This window comes from Dasypus novemcinctus, unplaced genomic scaffold (genome assembly GCF_030445035.2).
Source record: "Dasypus novemcinctus isolate mDasNov1 unplaced genomic scaffold, mDasNov1.1.hap2 scaffold_320, whole genome shotgun sequence".
Classification (NCBI taxonomy): domain Eukaryota; kingdom Metazoa; phylum Chordata; class Mammalia; order Cingulata; family Dasypodidae; genus Dasypus; species Dasypus novemcinctus.
In genome coordinates, this window is record NW_026688284.1 from 1 (window position 1) to 12921 (window position 12921).

General features: G+C 48.6%; 1 protein-coding gene across 1 annotated transcript; it reads right to left on the reverse strand.

The window, feature by feature from the left end:
* Positions 1-4790: 4790 nt before the first annotated feature.
* Positions 4791-11258, reverse strand: LOC131277708 (protein S100-B-like). Its single transcript, XM_058292830.2, has 3 exons — positions 11145-11258; positions 8395-8533; positions 4791-6063 (listed from the first exon to the last, which is right to left on the reverse strand). Exons 2-3 carry the CDS (start codon positions 8530-8532, stop codon positions 5923-5925), a joined length of 279 nt encoding a protein of 92 aa, XP_058148813.1. The 5' UTR covers position 8533; positions 11145-11258; the 3' UTR covers positions 4791-5922.
* Between the last annotated feature and the right edge of the window lie 1663 nt (positions 11259-12921).

The following is a 12921-nucleotide window of genomic DNA, read 5'->3' on the forward strand; positions in this document are numbered from 1 at the left end:
TGGTTAATTATAAGGAGTTTTCCTCTAAACTAAAGCATTGAAATGGCTAATTCCAGGAAGCCAGTACTTTTTTTTTTTCAGAGCTATATGATGCTTATTTAACTTCATCAGGCTTACATCTAATATAAATGCCAAAGATTTCAGCTTCAATTACCATCTTAATTACTCCTATTTGGTTTATCCCACAATACAACATTGCCACCAACAAATTGGTTACTGAAAACAGTTTGATTTTTAAAGTAACTCTTTCAGTCCTGAGAATACATCCTTAATGGTTTATTATGCTTTAAAGTCACCTGGGATAGTTCCGCTGTATGATTAGCCACCAAGTGGATAGCATTTGGGCTCATTTGTTTCATTTTTACTTTCAACTAAGGATTGCTTTTTTAAAATTTTAAATTTTTTATCTTTATTTTTTTAATGTTACATTAAAAAAATATGAGGTCCCCATATACCCCCACCCCTCTCACCCCCCAGGAAGCCATTACTAATTAGAAACCTAAATTGATATTAATGACAAAAGTAACTTCATAGGAGGAAACCTGTCAGAGGCCACCTCAATCTGCATATTCAACTGGTGGTAAGCAAAGATGATCTTGATTTCATTGGGAATCAGTTTTCATAAAATAATGAAGTAGTTTTCCTGTACTGTTAAAGTAAAATACCTGTTAATTGATGCCATCATGGTAAAGGTATAGAAGTAAAAAGCAAAGTACTAAAAAGTTAAGTTCATCTGGTATATTTAAACTGCATTGTAAGTGTTTAGAAAGTGTATGAAAATTAAGAGATAGACTTCAGTATTGTCAAATTCTCTTGTACATTCAAACCAGACTTTCAGTACACTGCATGGTTCCTCTCCATTTGAGTTATTGGCCAGGTTGGTCACTGACCCCTAAAACAATAAAGGTATCTACTACATCTCTGGTTGTGCTCCTGAAGTGGATGGAGAGTATGATGCAGTTCTGGGCTCTTGCAACAGCCAACAATGGCTGGATAAGGCCAGATGTATAATGGACATTGCCTCCAGGCTGGCTTTGTTTCATAGTGCCAAAGACCAGTGCACCAGGCCAGTGGAGTACTGGAACCTACCTTCCTAGCTTCTCTCTAGGGTCAATGATGCTGCAGCATGCTGGCTGTGTGAAGGACATAACAAGTGGAGCAGTGAGCACCAGAATACTGCAAGGAGAACTTAAACACAATTGGCTTTATGGCCTGCTCCCATGGAGAGATAATGTGTATGGTATTGTAAACCTGGAGCTTAGATTTATTAAATGGCAACTCAAAGAGGAACTTGGTCCCTTGATTAGTATTAAGTACTGTACCTATATCATGATGATTATGATTCTTTCCTATTCTAGATCATATGCAGAGGGATATTGAACATGTTCAAGGTCCTGGTAAACTTCATTTCCTAAGTAGTTAATGAACATGCTTAGCCCAGGTCTCCCTCCTGGCCTTTATTCCAGAATCTGTCGCACTCGTACCCTGGGGAGGACTGGTAGACCCCCATGCCATCCTGCCAGGGCAAAGCACCTTCCACCAGAAGGGAAACAGCAAACGAGGTGGCTAAGACTCAGCTTAGCCCCCTGTCTGAGTCAGCTAAAGGAGTGCTGAAGCAAAACACAAGAAATCAGTTGATTTTTATAAAGGGTATTTATTTGGGGTAGAAGCTTACAATTACCAGTTCATAAAGTATAAGTTACTTCCCTCATTAAAGTCTGTTGCCATGTGTTGGGGCAAGATGTCTGCTGATGTCTGCCAGGATTCAGGTCTCCTGGTTCCTCTCTTCCCAGGCTCAGCTGCTGTGCTCACTCCACAAGGCCAGCTGCAGACTATCTGGCAAATGGCTCTGTCTCTCTCCTTGGGGCTTCTGCCATGTATGAAGAGTCACCTCTATTCCTTTGTGTTCTCCTGCGTGTTCACTTCCTGGGCTCCAGCTCAAAACTCCAGCATTAAAACTCCAACATCAAAACCTCCACCTCTGTCCTTTGTCATGCCTTTTATCTGTGAGTACCCACCCACCAAGGGGTGGGGACACAACACCCTACTGACCTAGCCCAATCAAAGCCCTAATAATATAATCATGCTCAAGTACAAGACCAGTTTACGAACATAATCCAATATCTATTTTTGGAATTCAATGAACCATATCAAACTGCTTCACCCCTCAAGATGGTCCATGGGCAACCTTTCCTCACCCAGGACCTAGAAAGCAGGTTCTAATCAAAACCTGTCAAGGAAACAAGCCTCCCTTCTCAATTAGAGCCAAAGCGGAAGGAACCTTACTCTGTAGTTCTGATCATTCCCACATTATTAAAGGAATTGCCAGCTGTGTGCACTTATCTCAAGTGAAGCCAGCTACCCAAGGGAAGTGCCAGCTCACCAGAAGCACCTCATGGGACGTTAAGAGTACCAGTAACTGGGAAGCGGACTTGGCCCAGTGGTGAGGGTGTCTGTCTACCACATGGAAGGTCCGCGGTTCAAACCCCGGGCCTCCTTGACCCGTGTGGAGCTCGCCCATGCGTAGTGCTGATGTGCGCAAGAAGTGCCCTGCCACGCAGGGGTGTCCCCCGCCTAGGGGAGCCCCACGCGCAAGGAGTGTGCATGTAAGGAGAGCTGCCCAGTGTGAAAGAAAATGCAGCCTGCCCAGGAATGGCGCCGCCCACACTTCCTGTGCCAGTGACGACAACAGAAGCGGACAAAGAAACAAGACGCAGACAATAGACACAGAGAACAGACAACTGGGGGAGGGGGGGAGTTAAATAAATAAATATTAAAAAAAAAAAAAAAGAGTACCAGTAACTGGACAGCCTGAAATACCTCAAGAGACAAAGCTAAGCAGTGTCTGTGCCAAGGCCATATGTTCCCTCTAACCCTAGCCCAAACACCTATTGCCAGGGGGAGTACAAGCCACGCACCCCTTACGAAATCTTGTCTGTTTTCATATCCTACAATTTCACTATATACAATAACTTAAAGGGCAATGCCTCTTCTCATCCCCCTCTTAGCTCTCAGGCATAACCGCCACCATGGAAAACAGGATTGGCAATTTATATCAAACCCCACTGTCTATTACAGTCACTCTCTACAGCTAATTAACAGCATAAAACAAGCTAGGCAGGCTTAGAAGCTCTACAACAGCAGACTTGCTTATGCTGTGGTGCTGCAAAACCACAGGACACTTGGCATGCTAACAGCAGCACAGGAAGGAGCACGTCTGCTCCTTAAGGAGGAGTGCTGTCTCTATGTAAATCATTCTGGAATAGTCCTAGACAGCATTCGAAACCTGTAAGGTAAAACCCACCAACTGTGGGAGGATGCAGCCTTTGCAGGCACCTGGTCTTTTCTACTCTTGTGGTCCAGGAGCCTTTTAATGGGACCTAGATCCTCAAAATTCTGTTTGTATCTTGCAAAATCAACACCTTGTTAGCCACATGGGAATTTCATCCAGCTCCACCCACGGTGCCAGACTCGTCTTCCCCCAACCACGACAGAATAGCAGGAAGGGTTTGCACCTTGTCAGGCAGGCCCTACTGCCCCTCCCCAGCAGGATGCAGTTACAGGAGAAAGATGACCTCCTTCAGCACCCCTTAAGAGTAAAGGTGTAAACCCTGAGGGGGAGTTGAGGCAGGCTAGTTTAGGGAATGAAAAGACAAACCTGGGGCCTGGCAGGAAACCACGGCCGTGAAACGTGGCCATGGAGACCCCACAAGACGGCTGCTGGAAGAACCCCATGAGAACCCCCCATTCAGAGCGGGATTTCATCCGGGGTCAAGGAAAAGCCCTAGATATTAGCAAGGGGCCTTGTCATTGGGCCCCCGGGGGATTGGCAGGCGGGGTAACCAATCAAAACTGCAAGCAACGGAGGCTCCTCCCCTGGCATTAGCAAAGAGGCAGAATAATTAATGCTTGAAAGGGCAGTGCAGAGACTAAACGGCCTGTTTTGCCCTTTCTCTCCCTGCCCGAATTAGCTCTCAAGTGGACCTGGGGACTTGTAACCTGCAACAGGGACTTGTAGTCTATAAACCAGCCCTTTTCACCCCTTTTTAGCTCCGCCTGGGGCCCATAATCTGTTGTTTTCTCCCATTTCTCGTCTCTCATTTTCTTAACATAACCAAGAATCTATAGGAAATCAGCAACAGGGGGTGTCAGACCTCAGGGGCAGCCTTGCGGCCTCACACGAGCAAATACACACCTGGGGGATGCGCCCCCATCCAGTGTCAGATTCCGCATGTGGCCGTGGACTGAGCACATGACTCAGTGGGGAGGGGGTCTAGGGGTGGGGGAGGGGGTTGGGTTAATAGGGAGGGCGTTTGGGGGAGCAGGAGGGGGGCTTGAGGAAGGGGGAGGGCGTTTGGGGGAGGGGGTCTGGGGAGCAGAGGAAGGGGTTTGGGGGAAGGAGGAGGGTGTTTGGGGGAGCAGGAGGAGGGGGTTGGGGAAGGGGGAGGGTGTTTGGGGGAGCAGGGGGAGGGGCTTGGGGAAGGGGGAGGGCGTTTGGGGGAGGGGGTCTGGGGAGCAGGGGAAGGGGGTTGGGGAAAGGAGGAAATGGGGGAGTAGGAGGAGGGGGTTGGGGAAGGGGGAGGGCGTTTGGGGTTTGGGGGCTTGGAGCTGGAGCTGCGCCACAGGGTCGGGGCTCCCCTGGTCCATGTAGGGGCCGCCTCTTGCTCCTTGCCTTGAGGAGGGCCTGGTAAGTTGCGGGGCCAGCGCCACATCTCACTCCTGGGACTGTCACTTGTCTTCACGGTTGAGCAGGGCGATGGCTTTTATTTAGTGTTTAAGAGCTGCAGAGACTTGTTCAGTGCTATTTTTATTTAATGCAAATGCAAGCAATCAATGGAATTTTGAAGTTTATGCCTTTAGAAAATTAAACAATAACAGGAAAAGGGATGGGTGAAATTAATTAGAACCTTCCAGGAAGTGATTTTTATTATTTGTAACTTGATTTTTAAATTATTTGAAGCTTGGTTTAATTGAATTTATGACTACTAGGTGTAAAGTTAAGCTTTCCATGTACCTTGATTCCACAGCAGCGTGAGTAGACCCTGCCTCGGTGAGGTCAAGTCAGGAGGGACATTCGCCGACATCCGGCCGCCTCCAGACACAATCGAGCCAACAGCAACCGGCTGATGGACTTTGCAGTTCATTCACACACAGGAGACCAGGCCAGGGAGATGATGTTTCTTGCCACACAACTGCTTTCTCCAGATTGGCAGAGACTAAACCCCAGCTGTGAGCAGGGGCCGCACTGCTTCCAGTGCCCCTGCAGATCTGCCCAAGGGCTGGACTGCAGAGAATTCTGAATGAACAATTTCAATTCTCAGTTTTCAGTGTCAAGATACCTGTACTTGGTTTATGAAGCATATTTTCCACTTAGAACCATTTGAGTTAGATATTTACCCAGTAATCATAACTCACTAGGGAAAGAAACACACGTGAGCATACTGTTCACAGGTGGACGGGATGGTCAGACCTACTGTAGGTTTCAGTGGCACTAATGATGGACAAACGTAAGGAAGGGCAGCCTTTCAGGTGATGGTGGACAAGGCTTTGGGAAACCACAAATGCTGCAGAATTCTTTTTGGGGGTCATTTTTGTTCTTTCTGGGTTAGGATTCTACACAGCTTTACAGGCTGTACAGAACATGCTGTATAAATGGACCTTGGCTTTCCCAAACGATTATTTCCAAAAGTTGTTGGGACCAGTCAGCTTAAGCATATGCCTAACAATACAGCAGAAATAATGATGTGAACCAGTAAAAACAGCCCTCACAAAGAGGTTTTCATTTTTTCATTCACAAAGCAAATCAAGTTTCCTAATCAGCTACAGTGTGCCCGGAAAGCTCAGCTCCTCCTAGCCTGCAAGCCCTTGCCCTCTGCTGTCTCCTCCATCTGTTATAGGAACCGTTTGACTGCTTTGTCTATTTCACTCATGTTCAAATAACTCATGGCAGGCACTGGTAACCACGGCAACGAAAGCCATAAATTCCTGGAAGTCACATTCGCCGTCTCCATCACTGTCCAGCGTTTCCATGACTTTATCCACAACCTCCTGCTCTTTGATTTCCTAAAAGAGATCAGAAAAATGTCTAGCTTCATTTAAATGGGATTTGGGCTATCAAAACGTGATTAAAAGTACACTGGCTCCAACAATGTTTCTCAGAATAACCTAAGATATAAAATGCAAAATACCAGGAAAGATTTCTTCTGTGACTTGCTAGCCAGGCAGAAGTCTCTGGGTTCTTTGCTCCTCTCTACCACCATACTTTAGGGCCAGTGGGACCTAGGCAACCAAGAAAGGAAAAGCTTCAAGGTATTGTAATTATGCTTAAAACAAACCACCTGAAGAAAGGAATACAGGCTAGATCAGCCTGAGCATGTTACATGCCAATGTCTTGAAAGAAAAACTAGAATTCTATGCCTAAGTTTTTCATGTATTTCTGTGAGAAGGTCCATATAATGAAGACTTCCAGTGGATCTTAACATTGGGAAGTTTTCTTTGTCCAAATTTGTTAACTCCTTGTGTTCTTTCTTGTGTTGCTTTCTAGTCCTCAAGACTTTCCCTGACAGTCCTGCCTGACGCCAAGCGAGTTATTAAATGATGTACAAAATCTCAAGGGCTGGGCTAGAAGTGAGATGTGGGAAGAATGTGGGCACTGGACACTGAAGAGGAGCATAATGCAAGTTGCTCAAAAGAGCAAACCTCCAGGACAAGAGAGTTGGGCCTGAAGAAGTCAAGTCTGAAGTGCAGTGGCTGCCTTGAATAAAAACACAGAAAACTGATTCCCGTGGGAGCTGGGTGGGGCCTGTGAGTATCTGCTAAAAAATGGATGGAGGATTGTGTTAATTTCAATTACATGATTGATTTGACTCCAAACTGAATTTTCTTTGAGAAAGCCGGGTCAAGAAATGTTCATGATACCTGATGCACTTACCATGAATTGTGGTTCCCATAGGCTACTCTTTCATATGTTTTTAAATCCCTAATAATAGAGGCTACCACCTATTGAGCACTTGAGAAACACTGTCTGATTTCATCCCCACAATAGTCCTATTTACCCAAGAAGAAACTGGGACTTTTTAGTTGTGACATCAGCAGACAGAAATGGTGGAACTAGATGACATGGTCGGCACTGGCGCAGCTGCCATGCTCTGAACTTGAGAACCTGAGAAGGCCAGTCCCAGAGCCAGGCTTGGGCCCAGCAGGCCTGCAGGCCCTGCCCCTCCACCCTGGCAGTGCCACTCAGGGATGGAGTATCTCGTGGGGGCGAGGACGGGCTGCCGCAGCCCCCGAGCAACCCATAGACCTTGCCCCTGGCTCGTCCGCGCTGAGAGGTCGGGCTCTGGGAGCTGGGAGGGCGGCATGGCTGTGGAACAGGGCCCTGCCCTGGGATGCTGGGGGCTTCCCAGAATTAGGGCTTGTGCAGACCCCCGTGCACTGACCCCGTCCGCTGTGTCTCCTGTGTGCACGGCTCTCTAGAGGGACCCATTGGCAGGAGTCACAGCTCAGGCCTGTAATACCGTCACTTCAGTCCGGCTCAAGTCACGAGTGAGGCAGCCTTGGCTTGGGCCCTCGGGGGCCGCCAGCTGCTGGTGGATGACTGTCCATGGCAAGGGTTCGAGGCTGGAGGGCAGCAGACACTGGGCGGGGGCTCATGGACCAGCGTGGAGGCAGTCTGGGTTGGGGTAAGTCCGTCAAATTGGGTGTCTGGACGTGCTCTCACTGCATGCCAGAGGGCGAAATGTCCGGGGAAAGGGCAGGGCTCCTTGGGAGCTTCCTAAGTCGGGGACAAAACTCCAAGTTCCCTTCTCCAGTGTCACCTCTTGCAAGGCCCCAGCGCCTGAGGGACACCCATGGACCGCCCTGGTGCCCTGGGACGGTGTCGCCATCATTCACTGACATGCGCAAAGGCAGAGGGCCCGGGCCCTGGTGGTGCCCGACGTAATGCTGGGAAACGTTTGCCAAGTGCGCCCAGTGTCTCGTCACCACGGCGCCTGTTGAACTTCAACTAAAACCAAAATATATCCTAGACCCATGGACAAAAGCTTATTTCTTAACTGATTTCTCATGTTCACTATGACTCATAAATTATTTTTCCATCCCATTCTGCCATTGTCACTGTAAAACCTTAGATTTTCAGAAAAAGGTCAGCATTATTTGAACCTGTATTTTTGCTTTTGAGAGCAATTTTCCCTTGACACACTTACTATATACAAGTCAGAGGACAACAAAGTGAAAACTGTGGTGTTCCTCTAGTCCAGCCTCCAAAGGAGTGCTCGTTTCCACAAGTTTTCAGAAGGAACCGGCATCACCTTCAGGGCAGCTCAGATGAGAACGTCTACGAGGCTTTATAAATAGAAGAATGGATAAATTGTCCATTTAAAAAACCGGACTCACCTCTAAAAAGTGGGAAAGCTCGTTGTTGATGAGCTCCTTGAGTTCAGACTTCTTCAGCTTGTGCTTGTCGCCCTCCTTCCCGGAATACTGATGGAAAACATCGATGAGGGCCACCACTGCCTTCTCCAGCTCAGACATCCTAGGGGGACCAAAGGAAAGACGCCGTCCCTCACGCATTCTGCTTGTTCGTGCCCAGACCATCTCGCGTGTGGCCTGCACAGGCGAAGGCACAGGCGGCTGACCTCAGCTCCGCTTAGAGCTGGTGGGAGCGCCCGAGAGCGTCTGGGCCCTGTGGGGCTCCGCTCCCCTGTCCTAGCCCCTTCCTTCTCTGCCACAGGCCACATCAGTAAGTCCCTGCTCGCTGGCTGCAGGCTAGGCTGGGCCTTTGGGAAACGAGTGGAAACTCAGAGGAGAGCAGCAGGGAAGGTCGGGTGGAAGCCCTCCTGGCAGGCCCGGCCCTCTGGCCTCGCAGGGCCCCAGGGTGAAGGGACAGCACAGAGGAGCAGAGCGTCAGCTGCCAGCTGTTAGAATTAATAAGAAAACCGTAAGGTGACCAGTGACAGAATTAGGGCACAAAAATCAACAGCATTCCTATATTCCATAATTAATCGGAAAATATAAGAGAAGCCTATTCATAGAGCAATGCTCACGTGTGTTGTCTAAGAATAAATTTAGCAAGAAAAATTCAAGTCCTTCCATAAGATAAGGAACATAAAATATAGGAACTTGCTTTTCCTGAGTTAAAATATACATTTAAATCATCTTTAATAAAAATCTCAGTGGGGCATTTTTTGATGGGTGAGGAATATGATCAAAAACAACTGTAAAACTCATCTGGAAAGAAATCTGGTACCTGGTAGAATTGCCTCAAATTTTTTGCAAAAGAATAATAAGGGGTGCCTCAACCTACTAGAAATGAAAATGTCATATGTAGTAAGATTAAACTGCTGTGGTCCTCACACAGGAATAGATAGAATGCAGTAGGAGGCCGAGAGCAGCCCGAGGATTTAGTTTTCATCAAAGTGCCGTTTCAAGTGATTGGGGAAATGGTGGGTTATTCACAAATGTGACTTGGATAAGTGCGGGGATAAGTATTCTCCACAAATATCAAAGTTAGAAATGTCCCACTTTACTAACACTGTATGCTTCATTCTGTGCAGACTGTGCAGACGGAGGAAATATCTGTACAATCCTGGGAATGTGGCACATTTTACAAAGGACACTTGTTTCCCAAATCTGAAAAACTCAGGCAGAGAAATTCACCAACTTCTGAGCCTGCATTCTAGTTATGAAATCACACATGAACCTTTTCACTGTCATGATTACAACAAAATTAAATCTCATTTTTAGAAAAATCACTCCTGTGTTGAATATATCACTTCTACCCTAAAAATAAGTTACAATAAAATGCTTTAAGTCTTATTTACTTCTGATGCCTCAGAGGAAACAGCTAATTTGTCTTGGTTTGATCTTGCTATAAAAATTAGGACTCCAATCTAGGAATGCTGTTGATTTTGTGTCCTTGTTTCACCCCTACCTGCCTTTCGGCTTTCTCATTAATCCTAAGAGCTTGGGGCGCCCTGCCCCCTGCGCCCCAGTCTCCACCCTGGAGCCTGCAAGGTGGGGGCTGCTGGGGAGGAAGAAAATTGACCCACGGGCCACAGGCAGAGGTCGTTCTGTCATGGCCTGATCACCAACGCCACTCTATTGATGTCGCTCTGCTCTGTTTTGCTCTAAATTGCTAAAAATCAGATACATCACTTATACAAAAAACAATTCAGATGGATTAAAATATTTAACATTTCATACTTACCCATCCAATAGAAGACTTAGATTTTCAATTACTGATCTTTCAAAGAAACAAATTAAAAAAACAAAAAACAGAAAACATTTGCATTATCCTGATGTTTTTAAATTTCACTATGATTGGGAAGGGGATAAATTGTTCTTTTTAAATGCAGTTTCCTTCTTTAACACTGAAAATTGATTTTCCCTATTTACTTCCTGCTTAATTCTTCCCTTTGACTTAAGAAACAACTGGTTTAAAGAGTACCTTTAAAAGGAATGGAAATCCTGTATCCCAGGTTTCCTTCTCACTCCATTTTGTGAATGCTCTGCATTGACCTTGTCATATGAAAAATGAGAAGTTTTTGGCTTGACTCCTCGTATGTTCCACAGAATATGAGGGTCCACTCTGCAGCAGGGCTCTGCGCCCTGCGGAAAGTCAAAGCCGCCTAGCCTGACTTCTTTGACGCAGTTCACAGTTGTAACGGGTTTCTCACCCGCCGTGTAACTTCTGAGTTCTGTCCAAGGGGGCGTAGGGACCGTGGCATGTCAAACAGGGAAACTGGAAACCAAGAAGCAATTCTGTACCAGGCCCGGGGCAGTGGTGACCAGGAGGAGGGAGAGAGCGTTTAAGGCACCGGGCTCCGCCCTTCCAGCCCCCTGGCCGATCCCCTCTCCTGGGGCCTTAGAGACGCAGCAGAGCACTCGCCTGAGTCCTCACACCGGGGTCTCTGGTCTGTGGGCCTCAGACGCACAGGCGACAAGCGCTTCCAGCAGCCGGGCCGATGTGGCCAGTGCCCACCAGCGGGAAGCAAGCTCAGCCGCAACAGTGTTAGAGCGGAATGCCAGCGACACCCTGTGCTCTGCCGGGAGTCCTAAGGGGCCCTCCAGCCACCACCCCTCCCCAGCTCCCCCGTCCCTTCACCGCACCCGAGAAACGGGTGCTCCCCTCCGGCCTCGCTCACCTCCTGCTGCGGCCCCTGCAGGTTCTGAGGCAGGAGCCCCGGAGAAGGCAGCTCTTATTGCTCCTCCCGGGGAGGGGACTGCGGACACTGGCGCAGTCCCACTGCAGAGGCGGCAGCCAATGGGGGCCCGGGGCGGGGAGCTGGCTGGCGCAGCCGGGCTGCAGCCAGGCTCCCTGGAAGTGCTCCCTGGGAGCCAGGGCTGCACGCTGGGGCAGGAAGAGGGGCGTCAGCTTTCTGTGCGACGTTTTATTTATCACCTGGTGTTGATTGCTCCTCTCAAGCCAGGCGGGAGTGGAAAGAGAGAAGGATCAATTGATTCAAACAAAACAAACGCACAGGTCCGGGCAGGAGGCTTCCGAGCATTGGCTGGATGCAGGGGAGGAGGCGGCCAGGGCTGCTCCAGCGGAGAGGCCCACGGAGGCCTCCATCTGCCACCGTGCCCGCCTGCTTGTCTGGCCGCCGCTGGCCAGCGTGAGGCCCCGTGGACCTCAGGCCTCGGCAGGGGCTGGGCAGGGCTGCCTCAGAGGAGTTAACGAGCCCAGTGTCCACAGGAGGCCTGCTAAGAGTGGTGAAAAGGATACTCAATACCTTTTGGAAAGTCCTTGTTTTTATTTGGTGACACACATACCAATCACACCCCAAGTCCTCTCCTTTCACCCTGGGGTGGAAGGTCACAGCCTGCAGGAGTTGGACGGTGCCTTGGGAATGCCCTGACCAGGTGTGCCTCATAATCAGCCACCTCCCCGCATCTCACCACCTGTGTTCACCTGCGCTCTCCAAGCACTTGTGATCTGGCGAATCATCCCAAAGAGGCACAAAAGCGGTAACAAAAATTTGCAGATGAGTAAAGTATTTTGGGGTTGACATTTCAAAAGCTATTGTCAATCTGAGAACTTTGTAACCAGCGGGACTTGTGTTCGAATCCTGTCTCCTCTGTTTACTGGCTGAATCACCACCAGCAAGTCATGCATGTTTTCTAAGCTTCCTTTCCTGACCTGAAAAAGACCAAGGGAAGCAGCTTCCCGGGTCTCTGTGACTTGCTAAAGCTCTTACCTAGCCCTGTCTGGAGGTCACTTTCTCTTTCTGTTGTAATCTGGAATAGAGTAGTTTATTTTATTTTTTCCTCACTTGGTGCTCAGTAAATGTGCGGGGGTAAAAGAACAAGGACAAATGTGCCAGCTGCCAGCTCCTGCCTCTCGGCTCCCAGTCCACCTCCAGCACCTGCTCCGTGCAGCCTGCCAGCCTTTCGGGGCGTTGCAGGGGGGAGGTTTGCTTTGTCTCCCTTGCTCCTGCCCCGTGGTTTGTCAGCAGCGTGTGTGGGGCCATCTCTGCCCCAGCCGCACGCCGGCCACCTCGCCGCCTGGACTAGGCTCAGTGGCCATCTTCCCCGCCCCTCCTGACGCGGCACCGTGAGCTTCAGCACACCTTGACTGTGCAACGCAGATCGTTTCCCAAGCAACTGTGGAACAACTCTGGCCTCTTCCATCCAGTGTGCTGGAGCTACACCTTCCCCAGCAAGGTCTACCCCCAAATGGGGGAAAGGGGTCTCTCTTCCAAGTTTGCCCTTTCCTGAGTACCCTTAGCCCCAGGGTCCCTTTAGAATTCTCTTTGCACATTTATAGTTATTCTCCTATCATAGTTTAATAATTCTTTTTATTAACCCTGCCCTGAGTAAATTACTATGTGGTTTCTATCTCCTGATTATACTGGGACTGACACAGAACTGTAAGTGGTCTCAGGAGATAGACCCAAATGATGGAATTTTGGGAATGGTCTG